The sequence below is a fragment of the Ursus maritimus genome, unplaced genomic scaffold (assembly GCF_017311325.1).
Source record: "Ursus maritimus isolate PB19 unplaced genomic scaffold, ASM1731132v1 scaffold_29, whole genome shotgun sequence".
NCBI classification, from domain to species: Eukaryota; Metazoa; Chordata; class Mammalia; order Carnivora; family Ursidae; genus Ursus; species Ursus maritimus.
The window spans coordinates 12469233-12491767 of NW_024425452.1; the positions used below are offsets into that span (position 1 = coordinate 12469233).

Below are 22535 nucleotides of genomic sequence, written 5' to 3' on the forward strand. Positions count from 1 at the left end.
ATAAAGAACATTCTGTTCAAAATGGGTAAATGCAAATTAATTGGGCTTTTAACATTAAAAAATGAATGCCGGTGAGTAGATATTTTAAGAGAAGCGGTTCTGAAAACTGAAGTATCAATCATATTTAGTTAGGTTCTCCACTAGAGGGCAAAAAGAACATTTCAACACAATAGATGCTTTAATGACAGGCTGGCATTTGAAACCAGGCATGTTTCAGGTTATCTAATTGCCAGTCATCATTCTTAAAATGTACTTAATGTAATCACAAACAGTTGACTTTTAAATTTCTTCCAGGAAACCGAGAACAATCAATTTTTATATCTCTGTCCCTGAGCTCATTTGTTGCCATCTAGCTGAAATTTTTCATTATAACACTTTTAATAAAATCATCTTAGAAATTACAGATTTGCTAATTGGAAAGAGATGTGCAGTAGGAGGCCGGCTGGATGGCATTTTTAGTGAAGAAAAGTATACTTGGAGAAAGATGACTTTTAAAGCTCTTGTAAAATAACATGCTGGCCCCTTAGAATTTATTGCCCATGCTTGTGTTTTTACAGGCATAAAGAAAATAAACTGCCATCAGTTTGCACCTTGTTCAGATGGAGGCACAAAGGAAAAAATGAGCTTGTATCTCAAAGCAATTAGCCACCACCTGTAACTTCCCTAGTGCATGGTATCTAGATCAGGTTCTTTGGAAGCAGAGCCTGAGACAAGGGTTCAGCTGTTTGTGATTTATTGAGGGCGTGCTCTTCAGAAAAACTTTCTGTAAGAGCAGGAGTGAACACTAATTGAAGGGGGCAAAGAGCAGAGCAAACGTGTTCCCAGGTAGCAATCATCCTTGTTCTAATTCACAGGGAGAGGGGAACATAAGTTGCAAAGTTATCCACCCTTGAGGAAAAGGTGCTGACCTTTGGTACCCCCTGTCAGTCAGTCTTTGGTTGTGGGCCATGATGTTGGAGAGTGTCAAGAAACCAGCATCAGGAAGATCTCCTCAGCTGAGGGTGATGGTGTGTAGAACGAGGCATCTGTCGGCGCAGAGATATAATAAAAACCCTGATGGAGGCATTCATCTTTGTAAATTGAGTCTATATATATATATATATATATATTTACCTTTGAGCACAGTTGTTTGTCTAAACAACCTTTAATGCTGTGACTTATTTTTTTTAAATGTCTTTTGTATGAGATTGATCCACATCAAGTCACCATTATCCAACAGTTATTATTCAAGTTATTCAGTGGTTCTTGACCTACAAAAACATCAGTTTTATCAGTTTTATATAGTTCAGCCGACTTGTTTGTCTCATTGCTTTGTTATCCTTTTACTTATTCAGTGTAACAAAAGCCATATATACCATGTGGTATTTGCATAGTGAAGGAGTCTCTTATTTTGAAACTTCAGGGCAGAATGTTCCTATGTGGTTTCGTCTTGCTTTATATAACCACTGTTTTATTCCTTTCACTAAAATGAGCATAACATTTTTTCAGATTTTTAAATTTGTTGAAGTTTACCCATGTGTGACTGATTCGATACAACTCAGACATTTCATTTACAGCCATGAAATAATAATACCCATTTGCCCTTAATAAGCCATATGTTCCGTACATTCTGTTAATCAAATAAAAATCTTTCGTGGAAGAAATGACTGTGGGGTTGGACCCTTCCTCAGGTTGTTTAAAAATATTTACTTAGCTCCCAGCGGGCACTGAAACACTGTCTTAGTTCTGTTGAGGCATTAAGATGAAGTATATGATCTCCCCTTTGCTCTCAAAGAATTAGAGGTCAGCCACTAATCTCAATACTTTGTATTACTAAAAGTATATGTTTGGAGCCCCTGGGTGGCTCAGTTGGTTAAGGCTCTGGCTTTTGATTTTGGCTGAGGTCATGATCTTGGGGTTGTGGAATCAAGCCCACGAAAGGCTCCGCGTTCAGTGGGGAGTCCGCTTGAGAGTCTCTCTCTCCCTCTGCTCCTCCCCCCATCAAATAAATAAATCTTTTTTAAGAAAGAATATATGTGTATGATGGTCATATCTTCCTGTTCATTGACTTTCTTTTTACTGGTGTATAATATGTCTTTTCTTGTCCCTTATAATTTTTTACTTACTGTCCATTTTTAAAGATAATAACATTGCTATTCCAGTTTTATATTGGCTCGTATTAGAGAGATAAGTCTTTTCCTCCTCTTATTTTCAGTTTTTATGTCTTCTTGTGTGTGTATCTTTTGTTAACCATATATTCTCTGATCTTGATTTTTAATGGTACCTACATTTAGAGACTTCTCTTAATGTGTGAGAGTATCTCATCACATGACCTTAATACTGTCGTGTTATTTTACGTGTCCCATTACTCTGCTTTCCTATCTCTTTCTAGTTTTCCACCCAAGAGATAGGGTTTTAGGTCACTAGTTTAAAAGTGATTCATTCTTTTTGTTTGTTTGTTTTGTTTTATTTATTTATTAGACAGAGAGAGCGAGTGCACAAGCAGGGGGAGTTGGAGAGGGAGAAGCAAACTCTCATGAGCAGGGAGCCCAGTGTGGGGCTTGATCCCAGGACCCTGAGATCATGACCTGAGCCAAAGGCAGTCACTTAACCAACTGAGCCACCCAGGGCCCCCTAAAAGTGATCCATTCATTTTGTTGTTGTGATTGTCATTCACTTGGGGTCCACATTCATGTTCATATCCCCTATCAGTATCTAAATCTTCTAGTAACTAAGACAAGTCAGCCTGGCCCCTTCCATGACTTCTCATCATGTTGATGTATCCCATTCTAGATTTTTATTGCTGGCGTTTTATGGTTATAATTTCTCTCTTTCTTTTCTGTGGTCTTTCATGGAAACACCATACTACTCAAAATATTTTATTACCCTACCTTCCTGTATTTCTTGCCGTATCTCTTGCCTTTGGGTTTTTTTTTTTTTTTTTTTTTTTTTTTATGTTATGTTAGTCACCATACAGTACTTTTTTAGTTTTTGATGTGGTGTTCCATGATTCATTATTTGTGTATAACACCCAGTGCTCATTGAAATACTTGCCCTCCTTGATACCCATCACCAGGCTAAACCATCCCCCCACCCCCTCCCCTCTGAAACTCTATTTGTTTCCCAGAGTTCATAGTCTCTCATGGTTCATCTCCCCCTCTGATTTTCCCCTCTTCATTTTTCCCTTCCTTCTCCTAATGTCCTCCATGCTATTTCTTATGTTCCATGTATGAGTGAAACCATATGATAATTGTCTTTCTCTGCTTGACTAGTTTCACTTAGCATAATCCCCTCCAGTTCCATCCATGTCAATGCAAATGGTGGGTATTCATCCTTTCTGATGTCTGAGTAATATTCCATTGTATATACGGACCACATCTTCTTTATCCATTCATCTGTTGAAGGGCATCTCCGCTCCTTTGTTCATAGCAGCAGTGTCCACAATAGCCAAACTGTGGAAGGAGCATTTGTTTCTTTTCTTTTTTGAGTCCTTGAACCAAGAAAGTTTTTTAAGGCAGTCCTTACTTGGCAAATACTCTGAGGCCTTGTATGCCTGAGAATATATTTTATGCTTCAATGTTTCAATGACTTTTTACCAGTTTATCAAATTCCAAGTGATAAAAATCTTAGACAATTTGGTAGTATTGTAACCATTTTTATCCTAATTTTGAAAAGATCTCACTCTTTGGAATGGCTGAAACCTACTAACCTAACCTAACCTAACCTAACCTAATCTAACAACATAACATAACCAGGGGTTTTCTATGGGCTTCTACACTTAGTAAATACCACAGCTATAGGGTTTGAAGTTTAGATAAAAACTACCATGGTTGTTAGGATGTGGTTCTGTCAGGAACTTAGCAAGGAGCAAAAGAAGACAGATTCACCAGAGAGGAGATTTTAGGTTAAGTGGAGGGCTGCCTCCTGTATGTAGCTTGTCTGCCCCAACTCCTTGTAGTTGGACCCTATTCCTCCATCCCTCCACACATTGTCTTACCCTACAGTTTGTGAATGATGTGAGTCCTTCCTAACGCTCTCACCACGTCTGTCATGCACCTTTCAACTGTCAGCACACCCGCCGCCTACCCGCCATCTTGCCCTAGCTCTTTGCTCCTGCAGTGCTACTGCAGCTTGGTCTTAGATCCCAGCCATTCCTGGGGGATTCTGACAGGGATGCTTGCTTCCCTGAGTCTTACAGTCAGACGGTCCTCAGCTCATCTGCCTACGAATCATTCACACAACTTTTTCCTCTTCAACCTCCCCTCCTTATGTTCTTTAAGATGCTGCTGGGAGAGTAGTGTTAGGGAAGAGCAGAGTGGGGTCTGGTAGGGGGTCTCTGGAGATCCAGGGGAGCACAGATTGGCCCCATCACATTTGTGCCTGTTCTTCCTCTCAAGAAACACTTTTCCAAATTTTTGTAATACATCGACTGACATCTGTTGACACGCTCCTGGGTTCTGGGATAGGTGTCTTGCAACTTGGGATAACTGGTTGCAAATTAGGAACAGCTGGGATGAGACTAAAGCACAATAGGAACTGAAAAAAATATTTACGAGGCTAAGTCTTAATACAGAGCTGCTTATTTTCTATTATATGTCCCATTGGGATAAAATAGCTAATAGCCCTTATATTCCATAGAAAAGAAAGAATAGGGGGAGAAAAATATTCCACCAACATTATCTTTGGTGAAGAAAGAGACATTTGGTTTATGATTGTATTAGTGTTAGTATGATATTGGCGACAATTGAAAGCGATGTTTTGCCTGTAGTCCTGCGCAACTAATCGTGGCCTCAAAGGAGAGAGGAAAGACAGAGAACCAGTATGCTTCCTTGTCAATTCCAATTTCGGTTTCTGGAATTTGAGTCCAAACATGGTGTTGGAATACAGATCTTGTTCCATTTTCATTACAACCTGGGAGCTGTGCAATGCAAAAAGTGAATTGTGTAGTTAATCCCCTCAGGGAAGTGGTTTTCTAGTTGAGAAAGAAGCAACTCTGGATGAAAAATGTGCATAAACACAGGGATGTGGTACGTTTTCAAAACAGGCTGAACACAGAGTAGATGAGAATAAAAAAAAAATCCCATTAAGCTGCCCTTTAGAAAGTGGTCTTTAGAGGCAGGAATTCTAACTGTCCCAAGTCTGTGCCTCCTGGGATGAAAGAGAAAAGGCCAGGATAAAAGTAGTATAATTTGGAAATGTTCAACTGGATCTCAAAAGACTCACTACAAAGATCAGAGCAGAAAATTTCTGTTTTCTTCTGATATTAGAGTGGTATCACACTTATTGGTACTTAGACTCCAAAATAATAACATTAATGACCATCGCTTAATAGCAAGTTTTCTCTGGGTTTGTAAGCAAGGAACATGGACCAAATTCCAACTGAGTTTATGATAATACTGAGGGATATTGTGAAACTTAATAGTATTTATAAAAGTTCATACAAAAGTTTACCATTGCTCGAGGCACCGCTGCTACCTCTGCTGTGGCTGAGGAGATTCCAGAAACAAAGGAGATTCCACGACGAATAACTTTTTGCCTGAGACAGCATCACTTATCAATTAACAGAGTTGCACTTACATATCAGACTCACCAAGTTATCCAAGTAGAGGAGGTACTGCAACTCGTCTATTTAGGGCCCAGATTTTAAAGATGAGGAAACCAACGCCCAGAGACAAAGTGATGTTCCCAAGGTCACACAGGGAGTTAAAGGCCTAGGAGAAAAGTAAAAATTATAAGACTTTAAGTAATCTCTACACCTAATAGAGGCTTGAGCTCAGGGCTCAAACTTACTACGCTGAGATCAAGACTTACATTCTCTTACCGAGTGAGCCAGGCAGGCACCCCTGGCGTGGGCACATTTTTTTTTTTAAGATGTTATTTATTTATTTATTTATTTATTTATTCATTCATTCATTCATTCATTCATTCATTTATTTCAGAGAAAGAGTGCAAGTGCGCACAGGCCAATGTGGGGAGGAGCAACAGAGGGAGAGAGAGAGAGGGTGGAGGAAAGGATCTTTAGCAGACCCCAAGCTGAGTGTGGAGCCCCATGTGGGGCTCGATACTAAGGCCCCCAGATCATGACCTGAGCCAAAACCAAGAGTCTGAAGAATGCTCAACTGACTGAGCCACCCAGGTGCCCCTAGCATGAGCAAATTTTTAAAACTTTAGGGCATCACCAAAAATAGATCTGGCTCCTTTAAATTCTAATAATACATGTTTAAACTACTGGTGTTCTGGAAGTTTAAAAAATATTTTTGGCTAATGCAGATGAACTCTTTGAGACATATGAGTAGGAGTAGCATGTTTTTGCCTGTCACTGAGAGCAGGTTTTTCCTCATAGCACAACTGCCCTCAGTAAGGGAAGACTTGGAGCCTTGCCCATTTTGTACAAGACCCAGACTCTTGAGCAATGAAGTTGATCAGCTAGTGTTTGGTGTACAACTGCTAGCGTTTGATGGGCCCTAGTCTACAGCAGCTCGAAGTCTACGGGAAATGAGACAAACCCATGTTGAATAGTCTTCGTTCACTTAACACACATTTGAAAGGGCTTCCTCTTTTCCATAGTCTGTGGAGTTGGGGCATGTAAAATCCCTGCCTAGCCTCAGTTCCTGATGTTCTCCGACTCACTGTGCCCATGTACTCTGAATTTTCTCCCTATCTTCCCATCAGCCTAACTGTAATTTCTTTTCAGCGGTTAACCCCATATTCATTCTCACACCCCTCTGTTCCTACTAGGACACTTACCCTTTAGATTCAGTCTCTTGGAAAGAGATTTCTTCATCCTTCTAGATCAGGTCAGATTTTTGTTTTGAACCTTCACAGCCCTCTGAGCTTTTACTTCCTAACACATTATTTTGTGTTTGTTTCTCTATATTCCTGATTAAATCATTAATATCTGTCTCTCCCACTACTCAGTGGTCTCCAAGAGCAAGGACAATGGCTTTTTGTTCACTGTTTTATCCCTGACATCTAGCAACATGTCAGGCACACTAGCAGGTACTTAATTAAAAGAATCGGGGGTAAATTACGTAATTATATGACCACAATGCAGCTTAATTGATTAGGACATTTTGAATATAGTTAATTTCAGTTGTGAGTAGATAAATATTTGGAAAACATCAATTTCCTGAGTTCCTACAAAAATGTTGGCTGTGGCCTCCCTACTCAACCTGTGGTAGCATTGGCATCAGCTGAGAGCCACTTAGAAATGCAGGGTCCCGGGCCCTCTCCAGACCTACTATGTCAGAATGTAAAGATGATAGGACTCCTGGGGTATTTCCTATGCACTGGGATATGTTGTAAATGAGAGATTAAAAACTCAGATGCTTTCTTTGCCCAGGCAGATCCCCAAAATGAGTGAATCAAGCCAGTTATGTAGGCAGAAGCATGATAACAGGTGACTTCTGACCCTTGGTCTCCTCTTAGCAGGATGGTGGGGACTGTCTTGACATGAAGACCTTCATCTTCATCGAATACAGCTCTACTGATCTAGATGTTGGCAGGCCCGGTTTGTAAGACCTTTACGCAGTTCAAGAGAAACCAGAAACACAAACTACACGGAGAGTCGGTAGCCTCCAACACTGACAACTAGATTCAATTCCTTTTCAGGCAAAAGAATTGTGAGGCTCAAACAGAACACACATGGGTGATAGTTCTAGTTCCAAGGTCCCTGGTTTGCAAAATTTCATATTAATGAGGAGATTTTTAGGAATGCAGTAACCCATCCTAATTCCTCACTAATTCAGAATTCTTTAATTTTGCAAGTCAGAAAATCCTCTTTTCTCTAGCCATCTCATTTATTCTTTCTTTTGTTCATTTATTTACCCAGTTTTCATTTAGTTGTACTCGGTGCTGAGTGGGTCCTGTGCCAGGTGCAGAGGACCTAAAAATGAATAACATAATCCACTTCCAAAGGCTTATACTCTCCTAATAGCAATGTTATACTTATGAAATACATGATTTTATGTCGGTAGTGCTACAACAATTTGTCACATCTATTTTGAGAGATGTTCCTAGGGGGGGTTACATTGTAGCTGGAGTGGTTCACAAATCTAGATGGGACAACAGAATTAGAAGGTACGGCTTATCAAAGACAAATGGAGTGAAGGAGATTTATGAGATGTGGTTCAGCCAAAAAGCAATCACAAAGGACTGAATTCTTTTTTTTTTTTTTAAGATTTTATTTATTTGAAAGAGAAACAGAGAGAGAAGAGGGTCAGAGGGAGAGGGACAAGCTGACTCCCTGCTGAGCAGAGAGCCCAAAGCTGGGCTCGATCCCAGGACTCTGGGATCATGACCTGAGCCAAAGGCAGATGCTTAACCCACTGAGCCACCCAGGTGCCCTCCAAAGGGCTCAATTCTGAGTAGCATTTGTAACACCCTTGGTGATTTTAAAATGTTAACATTTCTTGCAACATTTCCTCAGCTTCATAATTTCTGGCAGACAAGAAAACCTACTTCATCTTTGTGTAGGAGGGAGAGCTCCTTCACCAAAGCTAGAGCGCTGAATTCCATTTCTCATATAGAGTCAAGGCTTAATGAAGTAATTCAACCACATTTTGCATATTTTCTCTTTTTTTTCCTAGTTGTTGGGGTTCTCATTTCTCCAGTTGGTTTGAGGGCATTTATCTGTCTTTGTTAGAGAAGTTCAGATTACGTTGGGAGAAGCAGTGACATTTATGAGAAAGCCACACTGGTAACAAACACTTCACAAGGCTTTATATGAGTTTGGTGGCAGCTGTGATCAAGAGCGTAATAAAAATCAACTGAATGATTTATTCAAATACCACTTGTTGATTGTTCCACAGTAGTGAGTGAGTGAAGGTCTAATTAATCTGTTATATAATATCCAGGGCATGAGTTTCCATCCAGGATCAAAATATTTTTTGTCTCATTTCACCTGAGCTTTCTCTTTCACTGATCCTCCTATGTTGAATAATGTTCTGATGATAAAATTAGTAACTTTTCATGTGTGGGGTTTTTTTGTCTTTTTTTTTTTTTTTTTGGCATAAGAGTAATTTGCTTTCCAGAACACTTATGACCAAGTAGACAGGCTTGGATGACTCTGTCCTTCCGTATACACCTATTCTCTGGATAGCACACCACTCACCTATTTAGAATTTATTTTATTTTATTTTATTTTATTTTATTTTATTTTATTTTATTACTTTTTTAAGTAGGTTCTATGCCCAACATGGGGTTCGAACTCATGACCCTGACATCAAGAGTTGCTTGCTCTACTGACTGAGCCAGCCAGGTACCCCTGTAAAATTTATTTTAATGTTTTAGTTTCATTGTCTCCATTCTGATTTGGAGAAGATTTTCACCCATGTTTTATTGGCTCTGCCACCCCCGCACCTAGCATCTCTAACCCTCGTACACTACAGAATCTCTCCAGCAGAGATATCAGCATTCAGCATTATTGCTCTCCAGTGCTTCAGTATGTCTTCCCTAATCATAACATATCAGCATGTCTACCTGATGCTTCTTCACTCATCCTAGAGAGTAGGGGGTCTAGAGTCACCGAGGAAAATCTTGAGTCTATTCCATACTCTAAGGCAATGCTTTAATCTAAACTTTCTTCTTTATTCTTTCCCTCAGATTACTTTAAATCTTCCAAGTGCACCCCCCACCCTCACCGCCTTCGATATTTTGTACATCAGCCATGGAGACTTTTTTTGAAATGAAAATCTGAGCACACATGCCCCTTTTCTTGCTTAAAGTACTTTCATGGTTTCTCATTGCCTGGAGAATGAAGCCAGGCTCCTTATCTGACACGTAAACTCCATTGTATTATGTCTCCAGCGTGGCCTTTCAGAGCTACACCAGGCACTCCTGACTGCTTCTGACCTCTGAATGGGGTGCTCATGCCTTTAATATGTGGCTCTCCCTTTTGTGAAATGGCATACACTTCTCCCTTTCCCTGGCCCCCCATCCCATCTCCAGAGTATCTTCCTGGCATATTATCACTTCATCCTTGCTTTGAAAGCTCAGTGTGTGGAACTTTCATCTGGATTCCAGTCATGGCTCTGCCACTTACTAGTTCCTGACCTGGAATAGGTCCTTCTGTCTCTCCATGCTTTGGTTTCCTCATCTGTGAAACAGGGTAATACTTGTGCTCACCTCACCAGATTGCTGTGAAAACTAAACAAATACATGTGATGAATTTGTCACATGAGTACAGAATTATTATGGCTAAATCTATTAACCTTCAAAGTATTAATATCACATTTTATTTTACATTTTCAGTCAGTTTGAGGATAATACAAAGGCAAACCCACTATGATATAAAATCATAAAATAGAAGAAAGCATTCCAAAGCCAAACAGAAATGATTTGGGGATTACCAATTAATTAGGATTAATCATTTTCTGTTCTCTTTTGTTGATTAGGGTAATTAACACATAGTTTTTAAAATTCAAGATTAAAATGAAATGGATTTAAATGAATGAGTACCTATATTGGAAAGAAGGAATGAAATGGAAAAATAGATATTACATAATTGCTCAATTACCTTTCTAGTCTTAGCTGAACATTTTATTGGAAGGGTTCCAACATTTTTAAATTTTAGGATATTTATCCTATTTTATCTTAGGAGACTAGGAGAATGAAATTTGACATTGTGCAAACTCTGATGATTTATATAATTACCCTACTGCTTAGCTTAGGTATGCTAAAGAGTCTGCTGCCTCCAGGACCAATTACCTGGGTCTAAGGTTTGAAATGGTACGTAGGGTCGAGTCCTGAGCCATTCTGAGGATCTCAGGAGATGCTGATGAACAAGAGAAAGGAAGCACTTCCGGCTGATTTCTGGAATGCTATTTAGATCTCTAGTTAGCTCTGAGGCCAGATCATGCTTCTATTTAAAGCAATGGCTTCAGGCAGCCAGGAGTCCTGTGTTATGATACCCAGAGGATTTCATAATTGGGAACAGAGTGTAATGTTTGAGATTTAGTGAAACTATAACTTTAGATAAAAACAGTCTCCATTCTTGAAAATCTGCTGGCACAGAGGGAGGGAAGCCTGAAGAAAGGTGAAGCAGGACCCCCTTGGCCTTCCCAGCAGCCAGTGCTGGCACGGTCCTGGGGCAAGGCCAGATTGCTGAGTTTTACTGGAGGATTAGGAAGTAGGCATTCTTCTACCGAGTTACTGATCAAATCAGGACCCTCCTGAGAGTGAAAGCTGGGCAATTATTTTCATACTCCTGATTTGCCCAGGACAATAACAGAAACAAGAACTGTTCTGGGCAAACCGAGTATTGTGGTTACCCTGAAGTTGCAATGAGGAGAAATGGTGAGAGAGAGGGACAAACAGATTTATTACCAATGATAGCTCTCCCCACTCTTCATGTGCTTGGGTCCTTCATTCTGCCTCTCTCTTTTTCTTGCATGATCTATGTTTTTCTTCTATCTTAATAGGTTTAAGTGTATGTCTAATGCTCAGATGACCCATGCAGTAATCTAATTCCTATAGAGGCACGAAACCTCTTCTCTGTGAAAATGTCACTGTGCTGTAAACTATAACAGCATATCCTATAAGATTACAATGTTTATGAAGTCCTTGTATATTGAGAGTATTACTGTTTGCAATAATGCACAATGCTTTGTATTCCAAATAAGTGTTTACTATCTATAGGGACATCTGCATTTCCTGTGGATGTAAGCATGATTTGTTTATTTTGCTTTGGAGCTTTTCAATTTGAGGCCTATTGTGAGGGTTGAGGCATAAATATAGCTTCATTTCCTTTCTGTGAAATCTGTCAGTGTGTTGTAACCATTCATTCATTCAATAAACAATTAATAAGTGTCTATACTATCTGCCAGACGCTGTTAGAATTTATGTGGGACACAAAGATACAGAAGGTGTGGTCTTATGTTCAAAGTATTCACCACTGGCAATTTTTTTTTTCCTGTGTCAAGAATATCTTCCCTTGTTTTTAATAACAAATCAGTTCAGATCGAATGTTTACACTTGGAAGAATCTACTATGCTCAGCAATAATATTCGTCTGTCATTGTTTATCTATTTAAATGAAATGTAAACATTTATTTCTCCTCACTTCTACCCCCATCACATCCTGGGCATCTCTTCTGTGAAGCTGAGTCATCCAATGGTGGCTATTCCTGAACATGAAAGTCTTGATTCCAGAGAGGTAAATGTAAGATACAATTAGAGATGTAGTTATCCATTTCCATGTGATAGTTGATTGTAGAAATAAATATTATTTTAAAAATATTAAGAAGATCATGCTTTTTATCCCCTTTAAAAAATAATAAAACTAACTGGCCCACTTTGTGGTGTTCAGAAGCAACTGATAGTTGAATAAATTCTTGCTTCTTAACGTGGAAGGTGGTTCTAGAGGTCCCCATATGTGTAGCACCTTGATCACAAACCAGCTCTTTCTATTCCAGTGTCTGTCTCTGAGATTTCCACTTTGGAGTCATATGCAAAACCCGGTTGTCTTCTCTCAGTGGTCAAAGGGTGTTTGTAATACTTATGGCGGGTCCTGTGAATCAGAGACCCCAGTATGTCCTGGTGTCTCAGTTTCAGCTCACCGGAGGATGTCTGCTGAGCTCACTGAGCCCTGCCCCTGATCCCCTGCTAAATTCGGCTTGCGTTATGTAGCTCGTAGGCAAAAACATGCCAGCTGAAACGTAGCCTCTGATTTTCATACAAATGTGTAACCACTTTCACATTTTGAGCTGATAAAAAATAAATTTAAGAATCTCTCTTTTATAAATGCGATACCAAAGAGGCAAAGAAAAAATTCTGTACAGGAATTTTTAATTTTCTGTTAATCAAGAGTAAGAATTACTGAACAGTGTTTTCTTCTTCTACATCCTCTCAGACAAAGTGGTAAATGTGAGGGGAAAAAAGTGATTTTTAAAGGACTTGCCTTTCAGAAGGGAGTAAGAGAGCTCATGCTTTCATTTCAGATACCCTTGCAAATGAGGCGTGGTCAATTTTGCAGCCTCCAATTTAGAAAAAAAAAAAACATAATACAAGAGAGAAGTAGGAATAATAAAATTCCAAATAAAATGTAACTTTTCCCCAAGCAAATTTTCTACAATTTAGGGCGTATTATCTACTTTTCATAAACTGATGTTCCTATTGCTGCAAATTTTAAAACCTGTATCATATGAGACCATGTGGCTTTCTGCTCTAACATTAGGCATTAGACTAGACAATTGTGTTATGAATAGGTGTGGATTTCTATCTTTGAGCACATCTTCGATTATTTTTAAATAGGATTCTTGGTTCCATGAGTATGGACATACAGAATGATTTTAAAAGATAAAGCCAAATTACATTCCTGAAAAATTATAACAATTCACCTTAGGAGGAGCCTGTTTTTACAGCTGTTTCCCTGTACTCTTGCCAGCATAGAGAACTATCATAATTGTCAATTTACCGAGAGCTTACTATATGTTAAAATGTATTATGCACTTTATATGCTTTATTTTACTTATCTTCACAAAATGAAGTTAAGTACTATTATTCCCATTTTACAGATGAGGAAACAGGCTGAGGGGAATCAGTATATTGCCTAAGGTGAAATAGCTGGGAAGTATCTACTCCATCAGGAATTGAATCCAGATCCGACTGCCTAGAGCCTATGCTCTTAAGAACTCTACCATACTCTGTCCAGCTCTCTATCCAAATCTCTAGCTATACTATCTAAATCTTTCTTCCCTTTTTTTTTTTTTTAAGATTTTACTTATTTATTTAAGAGAGAGAGCGCGCAAGAGAGCACAAGCAGGGGGACTGGCAGAGGGAGAGGGAGAAGCAGGCTCCCCACTGAACAGGGAGCCCAATGCAGGGCTCCATCCCAGGACCCTGGGATCATAACCCGAGCCAACGGCAGGCGCTCAACTGACTGAGCCGCCCAGGTGCCCTAAATCTTTCTTCCTTTTAAAATCATATTTTAGGGGCACCTGGGCGGCTCAGTCAGTTGAGCGTCTGCCTTCGGCTCAGGTCATGGTCAGGATCCCAGGGTCCTGGGATGGAGCCCCAGGGCACCGCAGCCTGCAACCTGCTCAGCGGGGAGCCTGCTTCTACCTCTCCCTCTGCCTGCTGCTCCCCTGCTTGTGCTCTCTCTCTAAAAAAATAAAATCTTTAACAAACAAATAAAATCATATTTTACAATATTGACAATTAAAAAGGGAACTTATTTTTCATATTTATTTGCATTTTAAAAATTCTGTATTTTTCTGTTATTTTCATCTATTTTGTTTATGCAGTATGTTAGGTATTTATCTACCAGTATGGTAATATTTTTCTTACTGAGTTGCAGACTCCCTTCATATATTAAGGATATTAATTCTTTGTCAAATGTGCTAGCCCTTTCAGGGTGATGGTGGCAGATTGTGTTAATAGTAAAAAAATTGGACAGTTATGTCCAAAAATAGAAAGACTGAATACATCTTACACATTTCAATGAGTGTTTTCCTAACTTTCCCATTCAGCCATTGGCTTAACAACTCACTCTACGTTTCTCGTCACTGATTATTTAGGTTCTTGATTTCAGTAACCTGCAGAGGCTTATCTTCTCTCCAACTCTTAAGCTTTTCCTTCTGTCATCTGAGCTCTTTCCTTTCTTTTCTTTTCTATTCTTCTCTTTTCTTTCTTTCTTTTTTTTTTTTTTGAGTAATCTCTACACTCAATATGGGGCTCGAACTCACGATCCTGAGATCAAGAGTCACGTGCTCTACCCACTGAGCCAGCCAGGTGCCCCCAAATTTTACACATTTCAGATGACTGTAAAAAGATAAGCAAATGTTCTCTTTCTTTCAAACATAATAATTTTGGCTCAAACTCACATAGGCTGTTCTACACAATAAGTGTTTCCACACAGTAATAGAAAATCAATTGGTTATTTAAACAACAAAGACATCTAGTTCAGATAAATGCTGAATTAAGAACTTTTGAATGTGTTGCAAAAAAGAAAAGCTTGGATGTCATATTTGCATTTTTTTGCACGAATTACCATAATTCTAGAGACAAAACTTAAAATTAAGCTAGTGGGTGAGATTAACAAAAGATTTCAACCTCAGGTTTGGAATATATGAGAATAAGGAAACTAAAGTTTATGGGGCGCCTGGGTGGCACAGTGGTTAAGCGTCTGCCTTCGGCTCAGGGCGTGATCCCGGCGTTATGGGATCGAGCCCCACATCAGGCTCCTCCGCTATGAGCCTGCTTCTTCCTCTCCCACTCCCCCTGCTTGTGTTCCCTCTCTCGCTGGCTGTCGCTATCTGTGTTAAATAAATAAATAAAATCTTTAAAAAAAAAAAAGGAAACTAAAGTTTGAAGTTTAATATTTATGAGAGATAGTGAGTTACTGTTGGTATTAAAAGAACTGTAAATAATTAAGCAAAAGGCTATTTTATTTTTCCAGTGTGCTGTATTTTACTTGTTAGTAATATTGGCACATTTTAGAGCAATTTCACAACTTCTTACAACTTCTTATGGTAGGCGGGCAGACTGCAATATTGACCAGTATGTTTTCCCAAACCCTGTCTTTTTAATTTATTTACCTACATGGCATCAACCAAGAAAATGATCTGTTTTTATAAAACAATTCTATTCTTGTGACTCTATAGCCTAAAGAGTAACCTGTTCCAGTTAAATACCCAGTGAAAATAAAGAATTATGGAAGAACCTTGACTGGATCTCAGAATCCCCCCTTGGTTTTTCTTTCAGTTCTTAAAGACAGCAGTTTGTCTTTCTTACTACCAGAGTCCCACCTCTTATTTTTAATCATGTTATTTGTAGATATTAGTTTTTCAAATTTGCTTTGTAATTCCTTTAAAAACGAACAGACCTCAGATTTATCTGATTGGATTTGCCCCTTGTTTTTCTAAATCATACGATTTAGAAAATACACTTTAAAAGAACTAACTCAAAAGAACATTCCAGTTATAATCTAGTTCGGGGTTCTCAACTCGGGCTGAACATTAGAATCCACTGGGACTTTTTAAAAGCCCCAGTAGCAGGGTTTCACTCCAGGCAAACTAAGTTGAAGATCTCTGAAGGGCGACGAAGGCATTGGTTGTTTGAAAATCTCTCCAGGTGGTACAAGTGGACAACAAGAATTGAGATCTTCAAATTCTAGCTCCTTTCTTGATGCTCTAGGAAAGCAAGTAAGTTATTCCATCTCAGAAACAAAAATTTGAAAGTAAAAACAGGAGAATCAAAAAGAAGTTTGTTTGAATTAATAAAATTGGGTCACGTATTTCTATCAAGCGATCATAACGATTTAACATGTGCTTTAACCTGGTAGGTTAATTTTGAGAGCTCTGTTCTATGTTGAGATTCACTGTAATTTTCTTAGTAAAATCTAACATTTCTTTCTGTTTTCTTTGATATCCTACACAAATTTGGAAAATCCTTAGGCTGGGCTGGGCATAGCATTTGGTGCAAGCTGAGTGTGGGGGGTTGGGAGGGTATTATATTCCAAAGGATATTTTATTTACCATTTTATATGGCACTTCCAAAAATACTTGGCCAATGATGAACCCTCATACAAGCAGATGAAATCCCTAAATAATTGATTTGACCTGATCAATTTTCAAAGAAGGTCACTTTCATACATGTCGATTGTTCACACCAAAGCAATAATTTCCAAAGTAGGTGTATATGTAACACCATCTAATTTATAGCAAGCTCCCTGCCTGAGGTAAATGATTTCCAAGCAGAGTTACTTAGAAGAAATTAAATGCTAGTAGCAATAATTATTTCTGACTGTATTCACCATGTCTTGTGAATTCAGCAACTCTTTGATCCACAACCACTCTACAACCCACTTCTCTTTCCACAGGCTTAATTGTGAAAGTCATACTGGGGAATGAGATAGAATCAGACCTGCTGCTCTTCCCATCGCCTGCTACATGCAGCCCTGGGCCTATTTTATTTTTAACTTGAGGGTCAATTGATTTCCAAAAACATGATGAGATGCAGTTGATTCTGACCTTTTGGATCCACTTGCTATTAACACAACTTGAGAGCTAATCATTCACCAGCTGCCCATAAACACATACTAGGCAAATTCTTCTCCTGTTTTCTCATTCCTTCTCTTTGCAGATTTTTGATAAACATTTAAGAGTTGGCACGATAACAATAGTGCTAGCAAGGTGACTACGACTGATTAGCTGCTGTGGTGCATATAAGCATTTTGTATTCATTTTATTTTAAATTCCAGAACCTCCATTGGCGTTTAAAGTTCTAATCTTAGGGGACACAAGTCTCGTTCCTTTATCTCTATTCTCCAGATGAGAACATACGGAAAAGAAAATAAGTGTCTTGTCCATGGAAGCCACTCTCATTTTCTGGTTTGATTCAAGGGTAAAATGAGATTATCAAGAGAAATGGGCCCACTCTGTTCCCTTGAGGCAATTTCCCATAGACGTTATTTCTCAAAATCAGGCTTTGATAAATCTTGGATTGTTGAGTTCAAGGTTGTAATCTCAGGCAAGAACTCAGAATCTGGATATTATTAACTGCTGATTAAAAGAAAATGCATATGCTTTGATAGACAACTGGCTGGAGAACCAGAGTAAATTTGTCTTATAAACACAAATAATATGAACTCCTGGATGGATAGCCATCCAGGTAGACAAGGCAAAGAGAAAGAGAAGGACATTCCTACCACAGATTTGGCAACCCCATCAAAATGACTTTTCTGGGTTGTAAGCCCCCTGCCTGTTTGGGGGAAATATAATTTTAAAAAATGCTGCTAACCCAGAAATCATCTTCTTAAAGATAGTAGAGAAAGGAAACACTTTTGTTATTAAATAAGCATTAAACCAGAATGTGATATGCATCACAATCACAATTGCAAAGACAGGAAGAAATCTCACCCTTCATATAGCCAAGCAGATATAACCCATTATATACACGGTTCTCAAGATAAACAATAATTCAGTTCATCCTCAAGTAAGAAGATTTGGCAGTAGTATTTATTATACATAGTTCACCCTAAATTGACTGGTAATTGGGGCCACTGTGTTAGTTAATTGGCTTTACACAAAGCAAAAGTACACTTCTCATATCTTTATGACAAGAGTTAGTTTTACAGCTTGGAGCCAGGTGTCAGCTAAAGTTAGGCTCTTATCCTCTCTCAGAAACCAGGAAATAGGGGTGCTGTCTCACTTGGACATTTACATACAAAGGAATGATTCTCAAAGTCCTTGAGAAAGACATTCCTGGGTCTTAAAGCCGACAAAATGCCCTTTGAATTTTCAGAAGAATGTATATATATTTCCAAGGAAGGAGAATGTATTTAACGAAGGAGGGAGGGAAATTGCTTCCCATATTTTCTTTTTTAAAAAGATTTATTTATTTATTTTAGTGGGGGGAGGAGCAGAGGGAGAGAATCTTGTAGACTCCCCACTGAGCATGGCACCAATGCAGGGCTCAATCCCAGGATCCATGAGATCATGACCTGAGCCGAAACCAAAAGTTGGCCGCTTAACTGACTGAGCCACCCAGGCACCCAAATTCCCCTGTTTTCAATGAGAATGAAGCCTCTTCTTTTTAATTTCTCTTTGTTCTTTCAACTGGTCGACAAGGGGCAGAGCTGAAATTTGAAAGTCTTACTTTGAAGTGGTCAATAAAAAGACACGAGTGTCCTTTGTTTTTCTTTTCTAAGGACACAGTTGAATCTAATATAGAAGAGGTGGGGGTTCGACAAGTTTGGGATCTCTCCTTCAAAGTCATCTCAATAGATTATTGTTGGGTTTTGCATTGTCGTGAGTCATGGTAAAGCTGAGCAAAAGTCAGGGAACTAGATGGACTTACATTCCTCTGTGTGCTAATTTCTCAAGATAAACAAAATAAGATGAGGGCTAAAAATTATTTGGAGCTCAGGTCATGCAGATATTAAATGTTTTGACCCCAGATTCAATGTGATGCTCTCTAGCATCGGGTATACCTATATTCTCTATCAATCGACTTTTATAGCACCCTTAATTACTGCACATTTTATAGCTTCTGGCTTCTGGACAATGAATTCTGATACTAGATCCTGTGTTTTCACGCCAAAGTTAGTAGTTATGTAAATGTCCAAAATACATTTAATATCTTTCAGAAAACAATGAATATATAGCAATAAGATTATATACATTTCCTGGAAATAACTTTTTTTCTGGATACATGAAGTCTGGTTTCATACTTACAAGGGCACATATGTAGATCATTTTGCTTTCATTTGGCAGAGAAAAGTATACATGAATGGTTTTGTATAAAAAGGGAATAAAAAATTTACACTGCACATTCTTTTAAGAAACGCTTTCTGTAACATTGGCTTAAAGTTTTACAGCCCTACATTACTTATTACCCAAAGCTCGCGCAAAATAAAAAAATTGGAATTTGAGTCCCTTCAAAATTATTATTTTTAAAAAGGTCCTAAGTTCTTTCTTGTTTGTATTTTCTGATATCCAAAATAAGTGTGTTGTTCAGCTGGCAGCGTGGGAAAATCCCGAGCCTTAGCTACCAGGGGACTAGTCTGAAACATAAGGATTTATTTATTTATTTTATTAATGAACTTCATTTTTCTGAAATATCAGACCTTTGTTTTTCCCAAGTTAGGTAACGCCTTACGTACTGAGGTTGGCAAAGGAAGCTAAGAACTTCACAAAATGTCAAAAATCCTGACTCTACCCGTCATAGCATGACGCATCATTTTAAACCAGCTGCTGAACTGTGATGCCAGGCATTACTTTGATCTGCCAGTGCGTTCAGGAAGAACCCAGAAATAGTGCCGAGTGTGCCAGCATGGCAACAGTGGATGAGCTACCTATTGCTCTCCAGTCTGACTTAATTACTCACATAATCATAAATCTTATATGAAAAGAATTCAGAGGACATGGAGTCCAGTATTTGATTAGATGTTCTGAACCTGTCTGCACTTATATCCTTACACATCTTCTGTTTAAATACTTCCAGTGACACAGTTGGTCATTTATAAACCACACACAATATGGGTTTTCATATATGGCTAAGACAGACTAATGACTACACCGCCAACAAAAACACATAGAAAACACTGGACGGACTAGGGTTTAATTTCAAATGCTGTGGCCTTGGGCATGATATTTAATCTTTTCGGGCCTCAATTTCATTCTCTGCAAAATGAGATCAAGGGATAATGGTGAAGATCTGCATTTATGCATGCAAAGTGCTTAGCATATAAAATATATAACACTTCATAAGCATTGGCTAAAGGATGATGATTCCTTTAAATCTCTTGTAGTATTAGCTACCAAATGTTGGTACTTTCAGGAAAATCAAATAGATGGTGGTTTTTATTTGTTAGAAAGAAAAGGAGGAGATGTGATTTAGTCATTTCCTCCTTTTATTTTAAAGCTTTGGAGAATCCCAGATGATGAAAGCTACAACTTAATTATTTCATGACTACTGATTTTCTGTGGCCAGAACAAATCAGTGCAGTGCTGGAGCTGCCCTCTTGGTTCAGTAGCTTTTTCGTTACCTCCTCCTTCTTGTACCAAATGTAGTTTGTCCTAAATGTTACAGAATGTACCCATGTCTCACAATTCTGCTTAGCTGCTTGGCCATGCCATACTCAGGTTTTCTGTCTCTTCACTTACCCTTGTACATAGTTCGTGTTTCTTTTGGAGTCAGGTCTCCCAGGCCACAGCTTCATCACCCTGTGATCCAGCCCAGGGCCAAGCAGGGAGACTTGCTTACAGAAGAGCAATGGGCCTCTTCTCTTCTCCACCTGCCATTTTGGAATGCTCCATTGGCATCCAGAAGTATAAAGCTATGGTCGTTTCCTTCCATTAGTGCCATTCCATGACATTGTTCGATTAGAGTGATGTTATAGAACTAAATTTCTCTTCTGCCCTCATCTCTGATACTTTCTTTTAAACTTTCTTTCTTGACTTGTATAATTTACCGAGACCCATCCCCCTCAGTTAGGTTTATGTCTTCTGTTCCGGAGAGTCTAACCCTGTCAAACAGGAACACATGGAGATTGATGGATAAAGAAATTATGAAAATCACTCCTGTGTCACACCGTAGCATTATATAGCCAATTGAATCAATATATGAAACAACAACAAAAACAACAATAGGAGGTCCATTTGGGGTCTCTGTCTGTCCATTTTGCAAAAGCTGAGACTTATTCCAGTCCCACTTCACTTTCCCTCCTTGTTTGAGAGATTACATTCTTGGGAATGGTGGAGTCATCCACGCTAAAGGAAGGGGGCGGGCAGCAGCCAAGTGATCAATGGGTAAGGGCTTGTGGGTGGGATACGGCAATGCTGTACCTTAAGGCTGCACCGGCCCCCCAAAGCCATCATAACCCCTTGCACGAGGCCGGAGCTGCTTTGCTGAGCTCTCAAGAGATCAGAGTCTGATTGAAGGTACAGCTGCATGTCTTTATTATGCCATTAATTGTGTAACAAGAAAACAGCTCCCGAGGGAAAAAAGAAAAACAATTTCCTACTATAAATAATGTTTTATATGAGACTCTATGCCCAAATGCTAATGTATACATTTTCAGGTGTGTAGTTTTGAAGTTTTATTTATCTCAGCAACCTGACTACTATTTTCTCTTGTTTTGTAGCAATGAAGTTGGAGCAGAAGCTGAAAACACAGGCCGCGCTGAAGTTTTCTAGAATGCTGGTGCTAATCACTTGCTAGATTTGATGTTTAATTTTTTTTTTTGTTTTTCAGTATGAGTGTTCCCTTTATGAACTGCAATGCAGAAGTGGAATTTAAAACAAAAGTGTGCAGGCATATAACATCGCAGTACCCGACTAACACCCAGCGTAGAAAAGATTGATCTACAGCTTCCCGCACCACTGTTAGAGCCTTTAATGCCTTCTATTAAGCTGACGGCAAAACTAACATGCCCCTATATTTAGCAGCCAAATAAAGAAGAATCATGGGTAAATAGAAGGATGGCTGTGACTATTTTTCAACACCAGTTTTATTTAATGCATACGTTACTTACTGAATCAGGTTTTATTTCCCTTTTGATTGATTGATTTTTTTATGTGTAAAGAAAATGAACAACTTTAAAAAAATGAGCCCCTGCCTGCTTTCAGGGGATGCTAATATTCAGGGGTTCACTGGGGTGATCTTGAACATGAGAATGTTGGTATTTCACATAACTCACGCAGTTTTCCTGTTCTGTTTGGGTTCCACACTCCTGGGACAGACCACATACTGGGGGCAGCCCAGTGATGTTCAGCACCGTGTTGCTGGGATGTTGCTTATATCGTGTTTTCTCTGTTTGTTGTCACATGATTCTTGTGAAGGCTACTTCAGAGTCAGTTCATACTTGTAATCTTGGGAGCAGTAAAGACCACAGAGCAAACCCATACTGTGATGACAAGCCTGGGAGCCCACGCTCCAGCATACCCAATGCTCACCAAATTGGCCATCTGTCCTAGCCTTGTCTATGTGGTTTCCTTTTTATAGCCTTCTGTCCGGCTGGGCAGCCTAGAGCAATACACACTAATCAGCAAACCATGACAATTCTAGACAGTGTGCTCCCCCCGGTAGCAGGAGGTGAGCCTTGGTAATGGCTCC

General features: G+C 39.0%; 1 protein-coding gene across 1 annotated transcript in view; it reads left to right on the forward strand.

Annotated features, from left to right (window-relative positions):
- Window positions 1–21882, forward strand: part of LOC103663989 (muscular LMNA interacting protein) — a 134944-nt gene extending 113062 nt beyond the window's left edge. The window contains 2 exon segments of the mRNA XM_040643588.1: window positions 12079–12132; window positions 21565–21882. Of these exon segments, the coding sequence (XP_040499522.1) occupies window positions 12079–12132; window positions 21565–21570 (60 nt within the window). The 3' untranslated portion in view covers window positions 21571–21882.
- The last annotated feature ends 653 nt before the right edge of the window (window positions 21883–22535 follow it).